The sequence below is a fragment of the Salvelinus alpinus genome, chromosome 11, assembly GCF_045679555.1.
Source record: "Salvelinus alpinus chromosome 11, SLU_Salpinus.1, whole genome shotgun sequence".
Classification (NCBI taxonomy): Eukaryota; Metazoa; Chordata; class Actinopteri; order Salmoniformes; family Salmonidae; genus Salvelinus; species Salvelinus alpinus.
Genome location: NC_092096.1, coordinates 59,448,894 through 59,471,168, shown reverse-complemented (window position 1 = coordinate 59,471,168; position 22,275 = coordinate 59,448,894). Strand labels below are relative to the sequence as shown.

At 52.1% G+C, this 22,275-nt stretch overlaps 1 protein-coding gene across 1 annotated transcript in view; it reads left to right on the top strand.

Annotated features, from left to right (window-relative positions):
* LOC139534570 (protein AF-9-like) overlaps nt 1–21,794 on the top strand; it is a 69,508-nt gene extending 47,714 nt beyond the window's left edge. The window contains exons 8-14 of the mRNA XM_071333804.1: nt 16,729–16,801; nt 16,951–17,004; nt 17,129–17,261; nt 17,539–17,638; nt 18,225–18,281; nt 18,557–18,628; nt 20,211–21,794. Coding sequence (XP_071189905.1) covers nt 16,729–16,801; nt 16,951–17,004; nt 17,129–17,261; nt 17,539–17,638; nt 18,225–18,281; nt 18,557–18,628; nt 20,211–20,342 — 621 coding nt within the window. The 3' untranslated portion in view covers nt 20,343–21,794. The remainder of the gene's footprint in view (nt 1–16,728; nt 16,802–16,950; nt 17,005–17,128; nt 17,262–17,538; nt 17,639–18,224; nt 18,282–18,556; nt 18,629–20,210) is intronic.
* Nucleotides 21,795–22,275: the final 481 nt, after the last annotated feature.

Here is a 22,275-nt window from a genome sequence, read left to right as displayed (position 1 = left end):
CTCAGCTCTTGCGCGCTCGCTCTCTCTCTCAGCTCTTGCGCGCTCGCTCTCTCTCTCAGCTCTTGCGCGCTCGCTCTCTCTCTCAGCTCTTGCGCGCTCGCTCTCTCTCTAGCTCTTGCGCGCTCGCTCTCTCTCTAGCTCTTGCGCGCTCGCTCTCTCTCTCAGCTCTTGCGCGCGCTCTCTCTCTCTCTCAGCTCTTGCGCGCTCTCTCTCTCTCTCAGCTCTTGCGCGCTCTCTCTCTCTCTCAGCTCTTGCGCGCTCTCTCAGCTCTTGCGCGCTCTCTCAGCTCTTGCGCGCTCTCTCAGCTCTTGCGCGCTCTCTCAGCTCTTGCGCGCTCTCTCAGCTCTTGCGCGCTCTCTCAGCTCTTGCGCGCTCTCTCAGCTCTTGCGCGCTCGCTCTCTCTCTCAGCTCTTGCGCGCTCGCTCTCTCTCTCAGCTCTTGCGCGCTCTCTCAGCTCTTGCGCGCTCTCTCAGCTCTTGCGCGCTCTCTCAGCTCTTGCGCGCTCTCTCAGCTCTCTCTCTCAGCTCTTGCGCGCTCTCTCTCTCTCTCAGCTCTTGCGCGCTCTCTCTCTCTCTCAGCTCTTGCGCGCTCTCTCTCTCTCAGCTCTTGCGCGCTCTCTCTCTCTCAGCTCTTGCGCGCTCTCTCTCTCTCAGCTCTTGCGCGCTCTCTCTCTTCTCAGCTCTTGCGCGCTCTCTCTCTCTCTCAGCTCTTGCGCGCTCTCTCTCTCTCTCTCAGCTCTTGCGCGCTCTCTCTCTCTCTCAGCTCTTGCGCGCTCTCTCTCTCTCTCAGCTCTTGCGCGCTCTCTCTCTCTCAGCTCTTGCGCGCTCTCTCTCTCTCTCAGCTCTTGCGCGCTCTCTCTCTCTCTCAGCTCTTGCGCGCTCTCTCTCTCTCAGCTCTTGCGCGCTCGCTCTCTCTCTCAGCTCTTGCGCGCGCTCGCTCTCTCTCTCAGCTCTTGCGCGCGCTCTCTCTCTCTCTAGCTCTTGCGCGCGCTCTCTCTCTCTCTCAGCTCTTGCGCGCTCTCTCAGCTCTTGCGCGCTCTCTCAGCTCTTGCGCGCTCTCTCAGCTCTTGCGCGCTCTCTCAGCTCTTGCGCGCTCTCTCAGCTCTTGCGCGCTCTCTCAGCTCTTGCGCGCTCTCTCAGCTCTTGCGCGCTCTCTCAGCTCTTGCGCGCTCTCTCAGCTCTCTCTCTCAGCTCTTGCGCGCTCTCTCTCTCTCTCAGCTCTTGCGCGCTCTCTCTCTCTCAGCTCTTGCGCGCTCTCTCTCTCTCAGCTCTTGCGCGCTCTCTCTCTCTCAGCTCTTGCGCGCTCTCTCTCTCTCTCAGCTCTTGCGCGCTCTCTCTCTCTCTCAGCTCTTGCGCGCTCTCTCTCTCTCTCTCAGCTCTTGCGCGCTCTCTCTCTCTCTCAGCTCTTGCGCGCTCTCTCTCTCTCTCAGCTCTTGCGCGCTCTCTCTCTCTCAGCTCTTGCGCGCTCTCTCTCTCTCTCAGCTCTTGCGCGCGCTCTCTCAGCTCTTGCGCGCGCTCTCCCAGCTCTTGCGCGCTCTCTCAGCTCTTGCGCGCTCTCTCAGCTCTTGCGCGCTCTCTCAGCTCTTGCGCGCTCTCTCAGCTCTTGCGCGCTCTCTCAGCTCTTGCGCGCTCTCTCAGCTCTTGCGCGCTCTCTCAGCTCTTGCGCGCTCTCTCAGCTCTTGCGCGCTCTCTCAGCTCTTGCGCGCTCTCTCAGCTCTTGCGCGCTCTCTCAGCTCTTGCGCGCTCTCTCTCTCTCTCAGCTCTTGCGCGCTCTCTCTCTCTCTCAGCTCTTGCGCGCTCTCTCTCTCTCTCAGCTCTTGCGCGCTCTCTCTCTCTCAGCTCTTGCGCGCTCGCTCTCTCTCAGCTCTTGCGCGCTCGCTCTCTCTCTCAGCTCTTGCGCGCTCGCTCTCTCTCTCAGCTCTTGCGCGCTCGCTCTCTCTCAGCTCTTGCGCGCTCGCTCTCTCTCAGCTCTTGCGCGCTCGCTCTCTCTCTCAGCTCTTGCGCGCGCTCTCTCTCTCTCTCAGCTCTTGCGCGCTCTCTCTCTCTCTCAGCTCTTGCGCGCTCTCTCTCTCTCTCAGCTCTTGCGCGCTCTCTCAGCTCTTGCGCGCTCTCTCAGCTCTTGCGCGCTCTCTCAGCTCTTGCGCGCTCTCTCAGCTCTTGCGCGCTCTCTCAGCTCTTGCGCGCTCTCTCAGCTCTTGCGCGCTCTCTCAGCTCTTGCGCGCTCGCTCTCTCTCTCAGCTCTTGCGCGCTCGCTCTCTCTCTCAGCTCTTGCGCGCTCTCTCAGCTCTTGCGCGCTCTCTCAGCTCTTGCGCGCTCTCTCAGCTCTTGCGCGCTCTCTCAGCTCTCTCTCTCAGCTCTTGCGCGCTCTCTCTCTCTCTCAGCTCTTGCGCGCCTCTCTCTCTCTCTCAGCTCTTGCGCGCTCTCTCTCTCTCAGCTCTTGCGCGCTCTCTCTCTCTCAGCTCTTGCGCGCTCTCTCTCTCTCAGCTCTTGCGCGCTCTCTCTCTCTCTCAGCTCTTGCGCGCTCTCTCTCTCTCTCAGCTCTTGCGCGCTCTCTCTCTCTCTCTCAGCTCTTGCGCGCTCTCTCTCTCTCTCAGCTCTTGCGCGCTCTCTCTCTCTCTCAGCTCTTGCGCGCTCTCTCTCTCTCAGCTCTTGCGCGCTCTCTCTCTCTCTCAGCTCTTGCGCGCTCTCTCTCTCTCTCAGCTCTTGCGCGCTCTCTCTCTCTCAGCTCTTGCGCGCTCGCTCTCTCTCTCAGCTCTTGCGCGCGCTCTCTCTCTCTCTCAGCTCTTGCGCGCGCTCTCTCTCTCTCTCAGCTCTTGCGCGCGCTCTCTCTCTCTCAGCTCTTGCGCGCTCTCTCAGCTCTTGCGCGCTCTCTCAGCTCTTGCGCGCTCTCTCAGCTCTTGCGCGCTCTCTCAGCTCTTGCGCGCTCTCTCAGCTCTTGCGCGCTCTCTCAGCTCTTGCGCGCTCTCTCAGCTCTTGCGCGCTCTCTCAGCTCTTGCGCGCTCTCTCAGCTCTCGCTCTCTCAGCTCTTGCGCGCTCTCTCTCTCTCTCAGCTCTTGCGCGCTCTCTCTCTCTCAGCTCTTGCGCGCTCTCTCTCTCTCAGCTCTTGCGCGCTCTCTCTCTCTCAGCTCTTGCGCGCTCTCTCTCTCTCTCAGCTCTTGCGCGCTCTCTCTCTCTCTCAGCTCTTGCGCGCTCTCTCTCTCTCTCAGCTCTTGCGCGCTCTCTCTCTCTCTCAGCTCTTGCGCGCTCTCTCTCTCTCTCAGCTCTTGCGCGCTCTCTCTCTCAGCTCTTGCGCGCTCTCTCTCTCTCTCAGCTCTTGCGCGCTCTCTCTCTCTCTCAGCTCTTGCGCGCTCTCTCTCTCTCAGCTCTTGCGCGCTCGCTCTCTCTCAGCTCTTGCGCGCTCGCTCTCTCTCAGCTCTTGCGCGCTCGCTCTCTCTCAGCTCTTGCGCGCTCGCTCTCTCTCAGCTCTTGCGCGCTCGCTCTCTCTCTCAGCTCTTGCGCGCCTCTCTCTCTCTCAGCTCTTGCGCGCTCTCTCTCTCTCTCAGCTCTTGCGCGCTCTCTCTCTCTCTCAGCTCTTGCGCGCTCTCTCTCTCAGCTCTTGCGCGCGCGCTCTCTCTCTCAGCTCTTGCGTCTCTCTCTCTCAGCTCTTGCGCGCGCTCTCTCAGCTCTTGCGCGCTCTCTCTCTCAGCTCTTGCGCGCTCTCTCTCTCAGCTCTTGCGCGCACTCTCTCTCTCTCTCAGCTCTTGCGCGCGCTCTCTCTCTCTCTCAGCTCTTGCGCGCGCTCTCTCTCTCTCAGCTCTTGCGCGCTCTCTCTCTCTCTCAGCTCTTGCGCGCTCTCTCTCTCTCTCAGCTCTTGCGCGCGCGCTCTCTCTCTCTCAGCTCTTGCGCGCGCGCTCTCTCTCTCTCAGCTCTTGCGCGCGCGCTCTCTCTCTCTCAGCTCTTGCGCGCTCTCTCAGCTCTTGCACGCGCTCTCTCTCAGCTCTCTCTCTCTCTCAGCTCTTGCGCGCTCTCTCTCTCTCTCAGCTCTTGCGCGCTCTCTCTCTCTCTCAGCTCTTGCGCGCTCTCTCTCTCTCTCAGCTCTTGCGCGCTCTCTCTCTCTCTCAGCTCTTGCGCGCTCTCTCTCTCTCTCAGCTCTTGCGCGCTCTCTCTCTCAGCTCTTGCGCGCTCTCTCTCTCAGCTCTTGCGCGCTCTCTCTCTCTCTAGCTCTTGCGCGCTCTCTCTCTCTCTCAGCTCTTGCGCGCTCTCTCTCTCTCTCAGCTCTTGCGCGCTCTCTCTCTCTCAGCTCTTGCGCGCTCGCTCTCTCTCAGCTCTTGCGCGCTCGCTCTCTCTCAGCTCTTGCGCGCTCGCTCTCTCTCAGCTCTTGCGCGCTCGCTCTCTCTCAGCTCTTGCGCGCTCGCTCTCTCTCTCAGCTCTTGCGCGCTCTCTCTCTCTCTCAGCTCTTGCGCGCTCTCTCTCTCAGCTCTTGCGCGCTCTCTCTCTCTCTCAGCTCTTGCGCGCTCTCTCTCTCAGCTCTTGCGCGCGCGCTCTCTCTCTCAGCTCTTGCTCTCTCTCTCTCAGCTCTTGCGCGCGCTCTCTCAGCTCTTGCGCGCACTCTCTCTCTCTCTCAGCTCTTGCGCGCGCTCTCTCTCTCTCTCAGCTCTTGCGCGCGCTCTCTCTCTCTCAGCTCTTGCGCGCTCTCTCTCTCTCTCAGCTCTTGCGCGCTCTCTCTCTCTCTCAGCTCTTGCGCGCGCGCTCTCTCTCTCTCAGCTCTTGCGCGCGCGCTCTCTCTCTCTCAGCTCTTGCGCGCTCTCTCAGCTCTTGCACGCGCTCTCTCTCAGCTCTTGCGAGCGCTCTCTCTCAGCTCTTGCGAGCGCTCTCTCTCAGCTCTTGCGCGCGCTCTCTCTCAGCTCTTGCGCGCGCTCTCTCTCAGCTCTTGCGCGCTCTCTCTCTCTCTCAGCTCTTGCGCGCTCTCTCTCTCTCAGCTCTTGCGCGCTCTCTCTCTCTCTCAGCTCTTGCGCGCTCTCTCTCTCTCTCAGCTCTTGCGCTCTCGCTCTCGCTCTCTCGCCTCTCTCTCTCGCTCTCTCTCTCTCTCTCTCAGATCTTGCGCTCTCGCTCTCTCTCTCGCTCTCTCTCTCTCTCTCTCAGATCTTGCGCTCTCGCTCTCTCTCTCGCTCTCTCTCTCGCTCTCTCTCTCGCTCTCTCTCTCGCTCTCTCTCTCGCTCTCTCTCTCGCTCTCTCAGCTCTTGAGCTCTCTCTCTCGCTCTCTCTCTTTCTCTCTGCTCTTGCGCTCTCTCTCTCTCTGCTCTTGCGCTCTCTCGCTCTCTCTCTCTCTCTGCTCTTGCGCTCTCTCTCTCTCTCTCTGCTCTTGCGCTCTCTCTCTCTCTCTCAGCTCTTGCGCTCTCTCTCTCTCTCTCAGCTCTTGCGCTCTCTCTCTCTCTCTCTCTCAGCTCTTGCGCTCTCTCTCTCTCTCAGCTCTTGCGCTCTCTCTCTCTCAGCTCTTGCGCTCTCGCTCTCGCTCTCTCTCTCTCTCAGCTCTTGCGCGCTCTCTCTCTCTCTCTCAGCTCTCAGCTCTCTCGCTCTCAGCTCTTGCGCGCTCTCTCTCGCTCTCAGCTCTTGCGCTCTCTCTCTCGCTCTCAGCTCTTGCGCTCTCTCTCTCGCTCTCAGCTCTTGCGCTCTCTCTCTCGCTCTCAGCTCTTGCGCTCTCTCTCTCGCTCTCAGCTCTTGCGCTCTCTCTCTCGCTCTCAGCTCTTGCGCTCTCTCTCTCGCTCTCAGCTCTTGCGCTCTCTCTCTCGCTCTCAGCTCTTGCGCTCTCTCTCGCTCTCAGCTCTTGCGCTCTCTCTCGCTCTCAGCTCTTGCGCTCTCTCTCTCTCTCTCTCTCTCTCAGCTCTTGCGCTCTCTCTCTCTCTCTCTCTCTCAGCTCTTGCGCTCTCTCTCTCTCTCTCAGCTCTTGCGCTCTCTCTCGAGCTCTCTCTCTCTCTCTCTCTCTCTCTCTCTCTCTCTGCTCTTGCGCTCTCTCTCTCTCTCTCTGCTCTTGCGCTCTCTCTCTCTCTCTCTGCTCTTGCGCTCTCTCTCTCTCTCTCTCTGCTCTTGCGCTTTCTCTCTCTCTCTCTCAGCTCTTGCGCTCGCTCTCTCTCTCTCAGCTCTCACGCTCTCTCTCTCTCTCAGCTCTTGCGCTCTCTCTCTCTCTCAGCTCTCTCTCTCTCTCTCTCTCAGCTCTTGCGCTCTCTCTCTCTCTCTCAGCTCTTGCGCGCTCTCTCAGCTCTTGCGCGCTCTCTCAGCTCTTGCGCGCTCTCTCAGCTCTTGCGCGCTCTCTCAGCTCTTGCGCGCTCGCTCTCTCTCTCAGCTCTTGCGCGCTCGCTCTCTCTCTCAGCTCTTGCGCGCTCTCTCAGCTCTTGCGCGCTCTCTCAGCTCTTGCGCGCTCTCTCAGCTCTTGCGCGCTCTCTCAGCTCTCTCTCTCAGCTCTTGCGCGCTCTCTCTCTCTCTCAGCTCTTGCGCGCTCTCTCTCTCTCAGCTCTTGCGCGCTCTCTCTCTCTCAGCTCTTGCGCGCTCTCTCTCTCTCAGCTCTTGCGCGCTCTCTCTCTCTCTCAGCTCTTGCGCGCTCTCTCTCTCTCTCTCAGCTCTTGCGCGCTCTCTCTCTCTCTCTCAGCTCTTGCGCGCCCTCTCTCTCTCTCAGCTCTTGCGCGCTCTCTCTCTCTCAGCTCTTGCGCGCTCTCTCTCTCTCTCAGCTCTTGCGCGCTCTCTCTCTCTCTCAGCTCTTGCGCGCTCTCTCTCTCTCAGCTCTTGCGCGCTCGCTCTCTCTCTCATCTCTTGCGCGCGCTCTCTCTCTCTCTCAGCTCTTGCGCGCGCTCTCTCTCTCAGCTCTTGCGCGCGCTCTCTCTCTCTCTCAGCTCTTGCGCGCTCTCTCAGCTCTTGCGCGCTCTCTCAGCTCTTGCGCGCTCTCTCAGCTCTTGCGCGCTCTCTCAGCTCTTGCGCGCTCTCTCAGCTCTTGCGCGCTCTCTCAGCTCTTGCGCGCTCTCTCAGCTCTTGCGCGCTCTCTCAGCTCTTGCGCGCTCTCTCAGCTCTTGCGCGCTCTCTCAGCTCTTGCGCGCTCTCTCAGCTCTTGCGCGCTCTCTCTCTCAGCTCTTGCGCGCTCTCTCTCTCTCAGCTCTTGCGCGCTCTCTCTCTCTCAGCTCTTGCGCGCTCTCTCTCTCTCAGCTCTTGCGCGCTCTCTCTCTCTCAGCTCTTGCGCGCTCTCTCTCTCTCTCAGCTCTTGCGCGCTCTCTCTCTCTCTCAGCTCTTGCGCGCTCTCTCTCTCTCTCAGCTCTTGCGCGCTCTCTCTCTCTCTCAGCTCTTGCGCGCTCTCTCTCTCTCTCAGCTCTTGCGCGCTCTCTCTCTCTCTCAGCTCTTGCGCGCTCTCTCTCTCTCTCAGCTCTTGCGCGCTCTCTCTCTCTCAGCTCTTGCGCGCTCGCTCTCTCTCAGCTCTTGCGCGCTCGCTCTCTCTCAGCTCTTGCGCGCTCGCTCTCTCTCTCAGCTCTTGCGCGCTCTCTCTCTCTCTCAGCTCTTGCGCGCTCTCTCTCTCTCTCAGCTCTTGCGCGCTCTCTCTCTCTCTCAGCTCTTGCGCGCTCTCTCTCTCTCTCAGCTCTTGCGCGCTCTCTCTCTCTCTCAGCTCTTGCGCGCGCGCTCTCTCTCTCAGCTCTTGCGCTCTCTCTCTCTCTCTAGCTCTTGCGCGCGCTCTCTCAGCTCTTGCGCGCTCTCTCTCTCAGCTCTTGCGCGCTCTCTCTCTCAGCTCTTGCGCGCACTCTCTCTCTCTCTCAGCTCTTGCGCGCGCTCTCTCTCTCTAGCTCTTGCGCGCGCTCTCTCTCTCTCAGCTCTTGCGCGCTCTCTCTCTCTCTCAGCTCTTGCGCGCTCTCTCTCTCTCTCAGCTCTTGCGCGCGCGCGCGCTCTCTCTCTCTCAGCTCTTGCGCGCGCGCTCTCTCTCTCTCTCTCTCAGCTCTTGCGCGCTCTCTCTCAGCTCTTGCGACGCGCTCTCTCTCAGCTCTTGCGAGCGCTCTCTCTCAGCTCTTGCGCGCGCTCTCTCTCAGCTCTTGCGCGCGCTCTCTCTCAGCTCTTGCGCGCTCTCTCTCTCTCTCAGCTCTTGCGCGCTCTCTCTCTCTCTCAGCTCTTGCGCGCTCTCTCTCTCTCAGCTCTTGCGCGCTCTCTCTCTCTCTCAGCTCTTGCGCGCTCTCTCTCTCTCTCAGCTCTTGCGCTCTCGCTCTCGCTCTCTCGCCTCTCTCTCTCGCTCTCTCTCTCTCTCTCTCAGATCTTGCGCTCTCGCTCTCTCTCTCGCTCTCTCTCTCGCTCTCTCTCTCGCTCTCTCTCTCGCTCTCTCTCTCTCTCTCTCAGCTCTTGAGCTCTCTCTCTCGCTCTCTCTCTTTCTCTCTGCTCTTGCGCTCTCTCTCTCTCTCTGCTCTTGCGCTCTCTCGCTCTCTCTCTCTCTCTGCTCTTGCGCTCTCTCTCTCTCTCTCTGTTCTTGCGCTCTCTCTCTCTCTCTCAGCTCTTGCGCTCTCTCTCTCTCTCTCAGCTCTTGCGCTCTCTCTCTCTCTCTCAGCTCTTGCGCTCTCTCTCTCTCAGCTCTTGCGCTCTCGCTCTCTCTCTCAGCTCTTGCGCTCTCTCTCTCTCGCTCTCGCTCTCGCTCTCTCTCTCAGCTCTTGCGCTCTCTCTCTCTCTCTCTCTCAGCTCTCAGCTCTCAGCTCTCTCGCTCTCAGCTCTTGCGCTCTCTCTCTCGCTCTCAGCTCTTGCGCTCTCTCTCTCGCTCTCAGCTCTTGCGCTCTCTCTCTCGCTCTCAGCTCTTGCGCTCTCTCTCTCGCTCTCAGCTCTTGCGCTCTCTCTCTCGCTCTCAGCTCTTGCGCTCTCTCTCTCGCTCTCAGCTCTTGCGCTCTCTCTCTCGCTCTCAGCTCTTGCGCTCTCTCTCTCGCTCTCAGCTCTTGCGCTCTCTCTCTCGCTCTCAGCTCTTGCGCTCTCTCTCGCTCTCAGCTCTTGCGCTCTCTCTCGCTCTCAGCTCTTGCGCTCTCTCTCTCTCTCTCTCTCTCAGCTCTTGCGCTCTCTCTCTCTCTCTCTCAGCTCTTGCGCTCTCTCTCTCTCTCTCAGCTCTTGCGCTCTCTCTCGAGCTCTCTCTCTCTCTCTCTCTCTCTCTCTCTCTCTCTCTGCTCTTGCGCTCTCTCTCTCTCTCTCTGCTCTTGCGCTCTCTCTCTCTCTCTCTCTGCTCTTGCGCTCTCTCTCTCTCTCTCTCTGCTCTTGCGCTTTCTCTCTCTCTCTCTCAGCTCTTGCGCTCGCTCTCTCTCTCTCAGCTCTCACGCTCTCTCTCTCTCTCTCAGCTCTTGCGCTCTCTCTCTCTCTCAGCTCTTGCGCTCTCTCTCTCTCTCTCTCTCTCAGCTCTTGCGCTCTCTCTCTCTCTCAGCTCTTGCGCTCTCTCTCTCTCTCAGCTCTTGCGCTCTCTCTCTCTCTCTCAGCTCTTGCGCTCTCTCTCTCTCTCTCTCTCTGCTCTTGCGCTCTCTCTCTCTCTCTCTCTCTGCTCTTGCGCTCTCTCTCTCTCTCTCTGCTCTTGCGCTCTCTCTCTCTCTCTCTCTCTCTGCTCTTGCGCTCTCTCTCTCTCTCTCTCTCTGCTCTTGCGCTCTCTCTCTCTCAGCTCTTGCGCTCTCTCTCTCTCTCAGCTCTCGCGCTCTCTCTCTCTCAGCGCTCTCGCTCTCAGCTCTTGCGCTCTCTCTCTCGCTCTCAGCTCTTGCGCTCTCTCTCTCGCTCTCAGCTCTTGCGCTCTCTCTCTCGCTCTCAGCTCTTGCGCTCTCTCTCTCGCTCTCAGCTCTTGCGCTCTCGCTCTCAGCTCTTGCGCTCTCTCTCTCGCTCTCAGCTCTTGCGCTCTCTCTCGCTCTCAGCTCTTGCGCTCTCTCTCTCTCTCTCTCTCAGCTCTTGCGCTCTCTCTCTCTCTCTCTCTCAGCTCTTGCGCTCTCTCTCTCTCTCAGCTCTTGAGCTCTCTCTCTCTCTCTCAGCTCTCTCTCTCTCTCTCTCGCTCTCTCTCGCTCTCTCTCGCTCTCTCTCAGCTCTTGCGCTCTCTCTCTCTCTCTCTCTCTCTCTCTGCTCTTGCGCTCTCTCTCTCTCTCTGCTCTTGCGCTCTCTCTCTCTCTCTCTGCTCTTGCGCTCTCTCTCTCTCTCTGCTCTTGCTCTCTCTCTCTCAGCTCTTGAGCTCTCTCTCTCTCTCTCTCAGCTCTTGAGCTCTCTCTCTCTCAGCTCTTGAGCTCTCTCTCTCTCTCTCTCTCTCAGCTCTTGAGCTCTCTCTCTCTCTCTCAGCTCTTGAGCTCTTTCTCTCTCTCTCAGCTCTTGAGCTCTCTCTCTCTCTCTCTCAGCTCTTGCGATCTCTCTCTCTCTCAGTTCTTGCGATCTCTCTCTCTCTCTCTCTCAGCTCTTGCGATCTCTCTCTCTCTCTCAGCTCTTGCGCTCTCTCTCTCTCTCTCTCTCAGCTCTTGCTTTCTCTCTCTCAGCTCTTGCGTTCTCTCTCTCAGCTCTTGCGCTCTCTCTCTCAGCTCTTGCGCTCTCTCTCTCTCTCAGCTCTTGCGCTCTCTCTCTCTCTCAGCTCTTGCGCTCTCTCTCTCTCTCAGCTCTTGCGCTCTCTCTCTCTCTCAGCTCTTGCGCTCTCTCTCTCTCTCAGCTCTTGCGCTCTCTCTCTCTCTCAGCTCTTGCGCTCTCTCTCTCTCTCAGCTCTTGCGCTCTCTCTCTCTCTCAGCTCTCTCTCTCTCAGCTCTTGAGCTCTCAGCTCTCTCGCTCTCTCTCTCTCTCGCGCTCTCTCTCGCGCTCTCTCTCTCTCTCAGCTCTTGCGCTCTCTCTCTCTCAGCTCTTGCGCTCTCTCTCTCTCTCAGCTCTTGGGCTCTCTCTCGCTCTCTCAGCTCTTGCGCTCTCTCTCTCTCTCTCTGCTCTTTCTCTCTCTCTCTTGCGCTCTCTCTCTCTCTCTGCTCTTGCGCTCTCTCTCTCTCTGCTCTTGCGCTCTCTCTCTCTCTGCTCTTGCGCTCTCTCTCTCTCTGCTCTTGCGCTCTCTCTCTCTCTGCTCTTGCGCTCTCTCTCTCTCAGCTCTTGCGCTCTCTCTCTCTCAGCTCTTGCGCTCTCTCTCTCTCAGCTCTTGCGCTCTCTCTCTCTCAGCTCTTGCGCTCTCTCTCTCTCAGCTCTTGAGCTCTCTCTCTCTCAGCTCTTGAGCTCTCTCTCTCTCAGCTCTTGAGCTCTCTCTCTCTCAGCTCTTGAGCTCTCTCTCTCTCAGCTCTTGAGCTCTCTCTCTCTCAGCTCTTGAGCTCTCTCTCTCTCAGCTCTTGAGCTCTCTCTCTCTCAGCTCTTGCGCTCTCTCTCAGCTCTTGCGCTCTCTCTCTCTCAGCTCTTGCGCTCTCTCTCTCTCAGCTCTTGCGCTCTCTCTCTCTCAGCTCTTGCGCTCTCTCTCTCGCAGCTCTTGCGCTCTCTCTCTCGCAGCTCTTGCGCTCTCTCTCTCTCGCAGCTCTTGCGCTCTCTCTCTCTCGCAGCTCTTGCGCTCTCTCTCTCCTTCAGCTCTTGCGCTCTCTCTCTTTTAGCTCTTGAGCTCTCTCTCAGCTCTTGCGCTCTCTCTCAGCTCTTGCGCTCTCTCTCTCTCAGCTCTTGCGCTCTCTCTCTCTGCAGCTCTTGCGCTCTCTCTCTCTCGCAGCTCTTGCGCTCTCTCTCTCTCGCAGCTCTTGCGCTCTCTCTCTCTCGCAGCTCTTGCGCTCTCTCTCTCTCGCAGCTCTTGCGCGCGCGCTCTCTCGCAGCTCTTGCGCGCGCGCTCTCTCGCAGCTCTTGCGCGCGCGCTCTCTCGCAGCTCTTGCGCGCGCGCTCTCTCGCAGCTCTTGCGCGCTCGCTCTCTCGCAGCTCTTGCGCGCTCGCTCTCTCGCAGCTCTTGCGCGCTCGCTCGCTCGCAGCTCTTGCGCGCTCGCTCGCTCTCAGCTCTTGTGCGCTCTCTCTCAGCTCTTGCGCGCTCTCGCTCTCGAGGGCAAGGGTGAGCCAGGCGAGAGAGGAGAGCGCGCTCGAGAGGGAGCGAGAGCGCGCTCTCCTCTCTTTCTCTCCTGGCTCGCTCGCCCTCTCCTGGCACGCGCTCGTCCTCTCGCGCTCGCCCTCGTCCTCTCGCGCTCGCCCCCGTCCTCTCGCGCTCGCCCTCGTCCTCTCGCTCTCACCTGGCTCGCGCGCTCTCCTCAACCATTAGTGGCTCTCCTCTCTCTTGGGCTCTCCTCCTTTCTCGCTGTCTTCTCGCGCTCTCTTCAACCGCTGTCTTCTCGCGCTCTCCTCAACCGCTCGTGACTCTCCTCTCTTTCTCTCTCAGGATGATTTTAACTTTGCTCTCTTCTTCTTTTTACAAGTGTCTAGTTTTTGGCCGGACAACGAAAGGCAGAGAGAAAAGCCTCTTGATTTACAACAGAGGCCTCTGACCATGCATTTGATGTCGATGAGACACCCAGACAGACAAACAGGCTGTAAAACGCTCCAGCGGGAGGGAGGGAGAGAATCAAAGATTCTCACATGACTCCCCAGGACCACACAGGGGGCTCGGTTTTAGTGCACCCCACTTCGCCAGCCTGACACTTGGCAGCTTGGGGGGGGGGGGGGGGGGGGGTTGTAGTGTGTGTGTGGTCATGGACATTTGTTGACGCTTCCACAATTCGAATGGAGATGCCTTGCTGCACACCTCACAAGCCAGACAGGAAAAGGATGCCATGCAGTGATCAACACCTGGAAAACCTCCAATTAATTACTTCCATTTGTGTCCTCTGGAAAATAGTTTTGCCTCTCCATTCAGTTTTTAAATCCACCATTTCTTTGTTGCAGCTGGTGTGTGTGTGTGTGTATATATATGACGGCCCTATCGAGCCCTTATCAGCTGAAAACATTTTGCATTAGCCATGTCCTGGCTGTAAATCACTGCTTTGTGCTGCCTTGGCTTGGTTTTTCCAAGGGGTCATCTGAGAGGAATGTAAACAAATTAATTCAGATTAACTTTAATGGCTCCTTCAAATGTCCTTTTGGGCCACCCTCCAAAGAGGATTAACTTAATGGTTAATTATTTTCTCTTTCTCCTGAAAGGAGCCATCAGCTTTTGCGCTGACTTAAAATAGCGGGCAAAATGTACAACTACTTGGATATAGAAGTTGGTGTAATCAGTGAACTTCTGGTGACATTTGGAGTGCAGTATTCTATGCACACGTCTTCCTCTCTGTACTAAATGAGTGTCAGTCAGCATATGACAAGGTGTGCTCTCATGATGATCTATATACAGTTGAAGTCGGAAGTTTACATACACCTTAGCCAAATACATTTAAACTGAGTTTTTTCACAATTCCTGACATTTAATCCTAGTAAAAATTCCCTGTCTTAGGTCAGTTAGGATCACCACTTTATTTTAAGAATGTGAAATGTCAGAATAATAGTAGAGAGAATTATTTTTTTCAGCTTTTCTTTCTTTCATCACATTCCCAGTCGGTCGTAAGTTTACATACACTAAATTAGTATTTGGTAGCATTGCCTTTAAATTGTTTAACTTGGTTCAAACGTTTCGGGTAGCCTCCCACAAGCTTCCCACAATAAGCTGGGTGAATTTTTGGCCCATTCCTCCTGACAGAGCTGGTGTAACTGAATCCGGTTTGTAGGCCTCTGCTCGCACACACTGACTCATAATGCCATCTATTTTGTGAAGTGCACCAGTCCCTCCTGCAGCAAAGCCCCCGTGCTTCACGGGTGGGATGGTGTTCTTCGGCTTGCAAGCCTCCCCCTTTTTCCTCCAAACATAACGATGGTCATTATGGCCAAACAGTTCTATTTTTGTTTCATCAGACCAGAGGACATTACTCCAAAAAGTACGATCTTTCTCCCCATTTGCAGTTGCTAACTGTAGTCTGGCTTTTTTATGGCGGTTTTGGTGCAGTGGCTTCTTCCTTGCTGAGCAGCCTTTCAGGTTATGTCGATATAGGACTCGTTTTACTGTGGATATAGATACTTTTGTACCGGTTTCCTCCAGCATCTTCACAAGGTCCTTTGCTGTTGTTCTGGGATTGATTTGCACTTTTCACACAAAAGTACATTAATCTCTAGAAGACAGAACGCGTCTCCTTCCTGAGCGGTATGACGGCTGCGTGGTGTTTATACTTGCGCACTATTGTTTGTACAGATGAACGTGGTACCTTCAGGCGTTTGGAAATTTCTCCCAAGGATGAACCAGACTTGTGGAGGTCTACAATAGTTTTTCTGAGGTCTTGGCTGATTTATTTTGATTTTCCCCATGATGTCAAGCAAAGAGGCACTGAGCTTGAAGGTAGGCCTTGAAATACATCCACAGGTATACCTTCAATTGACTCAAATTAGCCAATCAGAAGCTTCTAAAGCTATGACGACATCTGGCATTGTCCAAGCTGTTTAAAGGCACAGTCAACTTGGTGTATTTAAACTTCTGACCCACTGGAATTGTGAAACAGTCTGTAAACAATTGTTGGAATAATTACTTGTGTCGTGCACGAAGTAGACGTCCTAACCGACTTTCCAAAACTATAGTTTGTTAACAAGAAATATGTGGAGTGGTTGATACACTTCGGTTGGAATCATTAAAACTCGTTTATGTTACCTTCCGACTTCAACTGTAGCAGTGGTTCTCAAGCTGTGGGGCGTGGGATCAAAAGTCATCTTTCCCAGAGGAGACCAGTGATCAATATATTTGAATTGGTTTGTATTAAACTCGGGTAGCATGATGACATTTAATCTGATGGACGATGGTCTGAAAACTTGAGTTGTTGATTAACGTAATGGGTCGATGTGTATGCGGCATCTCCATTGGGATTTTTCTAGACTGTGTACTTGTCTGTTCCCAGAAATGTGTTTCCTTTGCATGTGGGAATAGAACAGAATCCCCTTTTTTATTGTGAGTGTGCTGCACAGTCTACCTTTTGTTGGCTGCCTTCCTGCCCAACTGTGTTTGTGAGGTGTGAATACTGTTCTCAGCTTAAAGCGTTGTAAATCTATCGTCATTAGGTTGTGTATGTGTGACAAGCCCAGATTTACGGGGGAAAAGACTGTTAAGCCCATCAGGATGGAAGGTAGAGAGAAGATAATGGGACTAACTTTATTATCTCAAATCACTTCACGTTGCGAAGTGACACTCACTCAGTCAATTCAATTTCAATTCAATTTAAAGGGCTTTATTGGCATGGGAAAAATGTTTACATTGCCAAAGCAAGTGAAATTGGATAATAAACTAAAGTGAAATAAACATTTACAGTAAACATTACACTTAAAGTTCCAAAAGAATAAAGACATTTCAAATGTCATTGTCTGTATACAGTGTTGTAATGATGTACAAATAGTTAAAGTGCAAAAGGGAAAACAATAAACATAAAAATAGGTTGTATTTACAATGGTGTTTTGTTCTTCACTGGTTGCCCTTTTCTTGTGGCAACAGGTCACAAATCTTGCTGCTGTGATGGCACACTGTGGTATTTCACCCAATAGATATGGGAGTTTATCAAAATTGAATTTGTTTTCTAATTCTTTGTGGATCTGTGTAATCTAAGGGAAATGTCTATCTATGGTCATACATTTGGCAGGAGGTAAGGAAGTGCAGCTCAGTTTCCACCTCATTTTGTGGGCATAGCCTGTCTTCTCTTGAGAGCCAGGTCTGCCTTTGGCGGCCTTTCTCAATAGCAAGGCTATGCTCACCGAGTCTGTACATAGTCAAAGCTTTCCTTAAGTTTGGGTCAGTCACAGTGGTCAGGTATTCTGCCACTGTGTACTCTCTGTTTAGGGCCAAATAGCATTCTAGTTTGCTCAGTTTTTTTTGTTAATTCTTTACAATGAGTCAAGTAAATATTATAGTTTTCTCACGATTTGGTTGGGTTTAATTGTGTTGCTGTCCTGGGGCTCTGTGGGGTCTGTTTGTGAACAGAGCCCCAGGACCAGCTTGCTTAGGGGGCTCTTCTCCAGGTTCATCTCTCTGTAGGTGATGGCTTTGTTATGGAAGATTTTCTGGATCTTGATAATTAGCAGGTATCGGCCTAATTCTGCTCTGCATGCATTATTTGGTGTTTTACGCTGTACACAGAGGATATTTTTTGCAGAATTCTTGGTTGGGAAGCGGACCCGAACTATAAAGGGCAATGGGTTCTATAACTGATTCAAGTATTTTTTAGCCAGATCCTAATTGGTATGTTGAATTTTATGTTCCTTTTGATGGCATAGAAGCCCCTTCTTGCCTTGTGTCTCAGATCGTTCACAGCTTTGTGGAATTTACCTGTCACTGATGTTTAGGCCGAGCTATGTGTGCTCTAGAGCAACGGTGTCTAGATGTAATTTGTATTCATGGTCCTGGCAACTGGCCTTTCTTTTTTTTTTTTGGGGAACACCGTTATTTTGGTTTTACTGAGATTTACTGTCAGGGCTCAGGTCTGACAGAATCTGTGCAGAAGATCTAGGTGCTGCTATAGGCCCTCCTTTGTTGGTGACAGAGGCACCAGATCATCAGCAAACAGTAGACAGTTGACTTCAGATTCTCTCCCTCTTTCTCTACCACGGCCCTACATCTTTGTGGTAATTGTATGCTCCCCTAACTGGACTCATTGGCTGCTGATAGCATCACTGTCCTCCCTTAGTGTTTTGTGCACACTGTGTTTGCACCCTACGCAATGGGCTTTGTTCCCTCTGCGATCGCTGGTGTTACCATGTAGTATATCTCTAATAGTTTTTGGGTCTCTTATCTCTCTCCCGCTCTTCTTTTCCCCAGTCGGAGCAGCCCAGTCCGGCCAGCTCCAGCTCCAGTTCCAGTTCAGGCTTTGCAGCCAGCCACAAACGGCAAGGTAACACCAGAACCTATGCATACACTTTTCTCCAGATCACCCAGAAATAACTATACATTTTTGGGGGGATTGGTCACGACAAAGGGGGTATTACATTTTGAATCACTTCCACTCACTTCTATGCATGTGTTTTTGTTCCATGGACACAGTGGCCGAGTTCGTCCGCAGGAAGGCAGGGGCCGTCCCTGGCACAGCCCACACAGGTATACTCACACTTGACTACAGTCCTTGGATGGAATCACAAGACTAAGCATGATGAGTTGACAGTGAAATGTGTATATAAAGTTGTGAGCTCCTCTTCACTGACTCTCTCTCTCACACACACAGTGTTAGGTCCCCTTCGTTCGATAATCCATGACCTCCAGTCGGAAGACAATGAGGATGACTCGGAGGACGACGACGGCGTGGACTCTGACCTGGAGCGACCGGTGCACACGCACATGACACACCGCCATCGCCGGTAGTTAGCGCCTGGCCATTGTCTTGGCCCTTCTGGCCCCTCCCGTTGTCGTGTTCAATAGGGCTGTAATGAACTGGCAACTCGGGTACCACCTGCTATCGTTGTGCCCTTGAGCAAGGCTCTTTATCTAAAAATAGTTTCAGGGACACTGCTCTGACCTTGTGCTGCTCCTAGGTGTGTTTGTGTGTGTGTACGATTAGATGAAAAACAACCTCAGACTAATTTCTATTTTGAATAATAGTTGTATTCTAATTCTTGTCATCCTCTTTGTCTGCAGGGTCAGCTTGAGTGACGGCAGTGAGAGCGAGAACAGCTCAGCCCCCTCTCCCCACTCTCGACACGAGCCCCCGCCTTTACTGAAGACCAATAATAACCAGGTAAGACCAGGTGAAATGATAAGCAGTTGTCAGAGGATTGTTTCTTACATGTTATCAGTAAAATCAACTGGTATCCCTGATGTTGAATATTTTCACATTCTAGAGTAGCCCAAAAATAGTTCCCAACCACAATTAGTCCAACGGAATTGACCGAATACGTTCCCCCCCCCACCCCTTTTTATGTAAATACTGTATTAGCATAAACACTTTGCTGGGAGGAAACCTTCTAATGTGTAGTTTGCCATTTTGCTCCTCATTATGAAAGTGAACACGGCTGTTATTGTTATCCAATGCTGCTCGTAGGGAAACATCTGTCGTATTAGCATCCCGTAATTCCCACAAAGCATTTCCCTCATACGCCAACCACACTGTTATGTAAATAATGACTGTTGTGTGAACAAATCAGCGGTTTTCCCAGCGTATGGTAATTCCTTATCTGGGTTGTATTCCTTAGGAACAAAACGGAAGCAAACAGGTTGAAACTGGAATGGTCCTTCTTGAACTAGTCCAAAAGAAACACTTGTTTGCCATTGCGAAATGTTTTGCTACGTTGTGTACTAATGAATACAACCCTGATGTCTCGCAGATACTGGAGGTGAAGCAAACGAAGCAGGATAAGAATAAAAACATTGACTGTGACAAGGTGAGTAGCTTCCTTGCAGTTGGGTTTTACGTAGATTAGGTCATACCAGTGGAGTTACGCTGGGTGTAATCTTACACTGAAGAAGTCTTCATGTTCACCAAGGCTCATGTAAATGGACAGAAGACAGACACTCTTCCTTGGCCATCCAACCTTTACTCTCTTTGTCATAGTCCCAGATGGTGTGACTAGTTAAAAGGCCTGGGTCAAATACATACTTGAAGGTTTGCTTGAGTTTGCACATTTGGAGCTACTCAATTGGTATCTCACTCACTCAGGCTTACCTGGATGAGCTGGTGGAGCTACACAGACGACTGATGACACTGAGAGAGAGGCACATACTACAACAGGTGAGGTTTAATACTGTGTGTGTAGTACATGTGTTAAAACAACCTGTTTGCAGTTCATGTTTGCAAAGAAGATGTTACTTGCTAGGGTGGTTTTGTTTGGGCTTGTATGTCAAACAACTTCATACTGTATGTTACTCGACACATTACAGTCGAGGACTTCATCTATGTGTGTCTGGAAACGATAGATTATTTGGTTAACCTTTTTTCCACTCTGCCTAAGAGCAAACGTCCTCTTGTTTATGTTCACAAGGCCTATCATATGACAGCATTAATGGCGATTCCCAGCCGCAGTTGCCAAGGAGTGGCCTCGCTCTTCCTCGTTCTCCTAATGAAAAGTTTGGCTCCGAGCATCGGTGGAAAAACTCATCCCCAAACAACATTAGCAAGTGGCGCGCTGACTCGTGGCGTAATCACGCTAATCCTCTGAGCGTTTAGAGAGTTCGGAGCGGCGTTCCACGTCCTCAGAAAACGAGACATGGGAATGATTAACTTTCTAACCTCCCAACACTATTTTTCCTCCCCGGTCTCTCTGTTTGGGGAAACCACAAATGTAAAAATGGGCTTATTTCATTGTGGAGTCTTTTTTAAAGTAGATTGTCTGTCTGCCCATGGGATATATTTTTTTTGTCATTGTGATGAAAACCAAAAATGGGGACTGTGTTTATATCCAATAGAAATGAATCTGTCATGGCAAATGGAAAATGGAAGTATCAGCCAAAATGCTGTCCTACATGACCAAAACCAGGTCTGAAAATCTTGGTGTGGTTCCATCTCTGCGGATACAAGCGGGGGGAGGGGGTTGTTGCGACTCGACTTGCAAGCATCTATCTGCTGTGTCATAACAATGGGCGGAGTCTCCCTGCACTCCTGAATCCAGCCTGCGCTCAGAGGGAGGAGAAATGTGTTCCATCCAGTACTTTGTAGTGTGAACGGATCAGGTTTGGGTCCCAATTACGTTACAACACTGCTGTTGCTTCATCAACAAATACACACGAGTGCCCATAATTACCACGAGAAAGATACACACACACACACACACACACACACACACACACACACACGCCTATCGGAGGAGAACTAGAACCAATAAGCCATGGAACCACCAGCCATGGAAAAGCATCATTCCCATTAGGGTCTCTCCCGCTCTGATACAGGGTTCTGCATGTGAGAGATGGGATGGAGTGAATTAGGGGGGGTGGTCCCCATTCCAAGTTCAACCGACACTAGCCCACCAACCGCTCAATGACGTTTCCCACAAATGTGTTTTTAATAAGTATTGTGTGAGGTCCAACATTTGTGTATGACTAGGCTGCTCTCTAAGACAGTACTGCACATACAAAGAAGCTCAGCTACAAAGAAGAATACAGTTTAATATCACCTGCTTAGACATACTATATTATCCAAGCAACATTCCTCTTTTGTTTTAGGAAGAGGAGGACATGCATGGAATTGTTAAATGTGGAAGATTCAACATAAAGAAATGTGTACACTTTCTCCATTCTTGCTGGGATTTGGGTTTACATACTGTAGTCTGAGTGTTAACTGACAGCTTTTTATTTTTGTGCCTTCTCTTGCCTCCCAGATCGTGAACCTCATCGAGGAGACTGGACACTTCCACATCACAAACACAACTTTTGACTTTGACCTCTGTTCCCTGGACAAAATCACGGTACGGAAGCTCCAGAGTTACCTGGAAACGTCTGGGACGTCATGAGGTCTGGGAGCAGCTATCTGCCACGGGGAAGAACTTTGGATTCTTCCTCTTATTAGTTTTTTTACTTGAACTTTCTCTGCGTTGCAAAAAAGACTACCGGCCGGCCCCTGCCCTGGGTCCTTGTGCCTGGCGGTTATGGTCGCGCCACTCTACTCGTTGGAACCTGGCTCTCCACACGACCAGGGTAGCCCGCGAGCGACACAGACCTGAACAGCGTGTCGCATCACCCTTGATGAGTCCTGTCGACCAGGAATATCACCCAGAAAGCCTTGAAAGAATTCCACAGTTAACAAAAAAACGAGGGAAAGAAACAGATCTTGCTCTTAAAACGAATGTGCATATTATTATCATGTATGTGTGTATAATTTTTTTGTTCTTTGTGATGAATGATGCATGTTCAACACTGCCTTACCACATTTGTCAGTCTTTATTTATTGAGTTTGAGTTTCAGGTGTGCGTGTTAATAGTAGCAAAACAGAATTAGTCTTGTGCAAGCACTTCACAATATGCATCTCTCTGGCTCTGGAAGGATGGTGGAGCAATGTTGAGATTTCAATTATCTCATGTGACGGATCAGTCAATCGTCCCTCTCTGAGGAATTCTACCTTCTCAAACAATATGTTATCAGTACCCAATTGTACAAGCTGGGACCAATCATGGACTCACAATTGTATTAATTGCAACATTTTATATTCCATTCTTGGTACCAAAACTTGAATTGATGATTTGGATGATGACTAGGCAAATTTCAGAAGTGTGCTGCATGTCGTTTTTACAAGCTCTCGCTTGTATTCCGCAGCTCTTGCTGTCCACAAGTTGAAACCAAGTGTGTGTGTGTGTGTGTGTTTGACCAATCTATTGTCAGCAGGCCTGTGCTAAAAATGAACCATTTTGAATCCTGGGATTTTGATGGAAAACATGTACTCAAAGACATTTAATCTTATTTATTTCACGGGGACCTTGGTTGCCAAATCAACGTTGTGCATTAGAATTGAGAAAAAATAGAACTGAGAGAACATGTTTTTGTTCAACTTGTTATGGAGGACATTTTCCGTTTTTGCTAATCTGAGGAATTAAAGTTGATTTGGTTTAGTCTGCCGAGCGATGCCTCCATGGGAATACCAGTGGTCGTAGCTACTCACTGGGCCACAAAGGCAGGATGTTGTGTTTTGCTTGACCCATGTCTGCCTTAAGTTCTTGTGTTTTCTTAGGACATACAATAAAATGTGTATTTTGTACAGATGAGGACATGTGCAACCTGTGGTGAAAGCAGTTATTGGCACGGTGTGATTTTTAAATGTGTCTTTTTTTTGTATGTTGTTGCAATGTCTTGTTGATTGACTCGCATTTTGTCCTAATCTCTCCAGTTTAATTTCTAAGCCCAAAGATGTTTGTTTTGGTTGGGATGTCATGATGTAGTCTTTATTTGCATATAAACTGTATATGTGATAACAATGTCATCCTTCATTTTTTGGAAGGTTTGAAAGTATACCATAGTTTTAAAATCCCAACAAACGTGTGCTTTAGTCAAAGCTATAACTGCCTTCTGGTGCATCCACATCATGCAGCTACTTATTTCCTACCTGTTAATTTCATCAATATACTTAACTTTCTTTCTTAGATAAAGTAATACAGTTCAAATGCAGACCCCACTAACACTTAGCTAGTTACATGTGGCCCAAAAATGTTTTGTTGCTTTATTTGGGAGAGAAACAAGACTACTTAAGGAATATCCTTTAAATATGAACACCTCCATTTGGTGAGAAGGGGGTGTTAGGAATGGACATAAACACCAACCTTTTCAAAGGGCTATTTAATTCCTGGGTCTGTTCAGGAGGGTGAAATGTTACAGAACATTAAGATATAAATATATTGTGCAGAACAGATATCGGTCCTCAGGTATAGGGAGTCAGTTCCGCTCCATAAACATTGC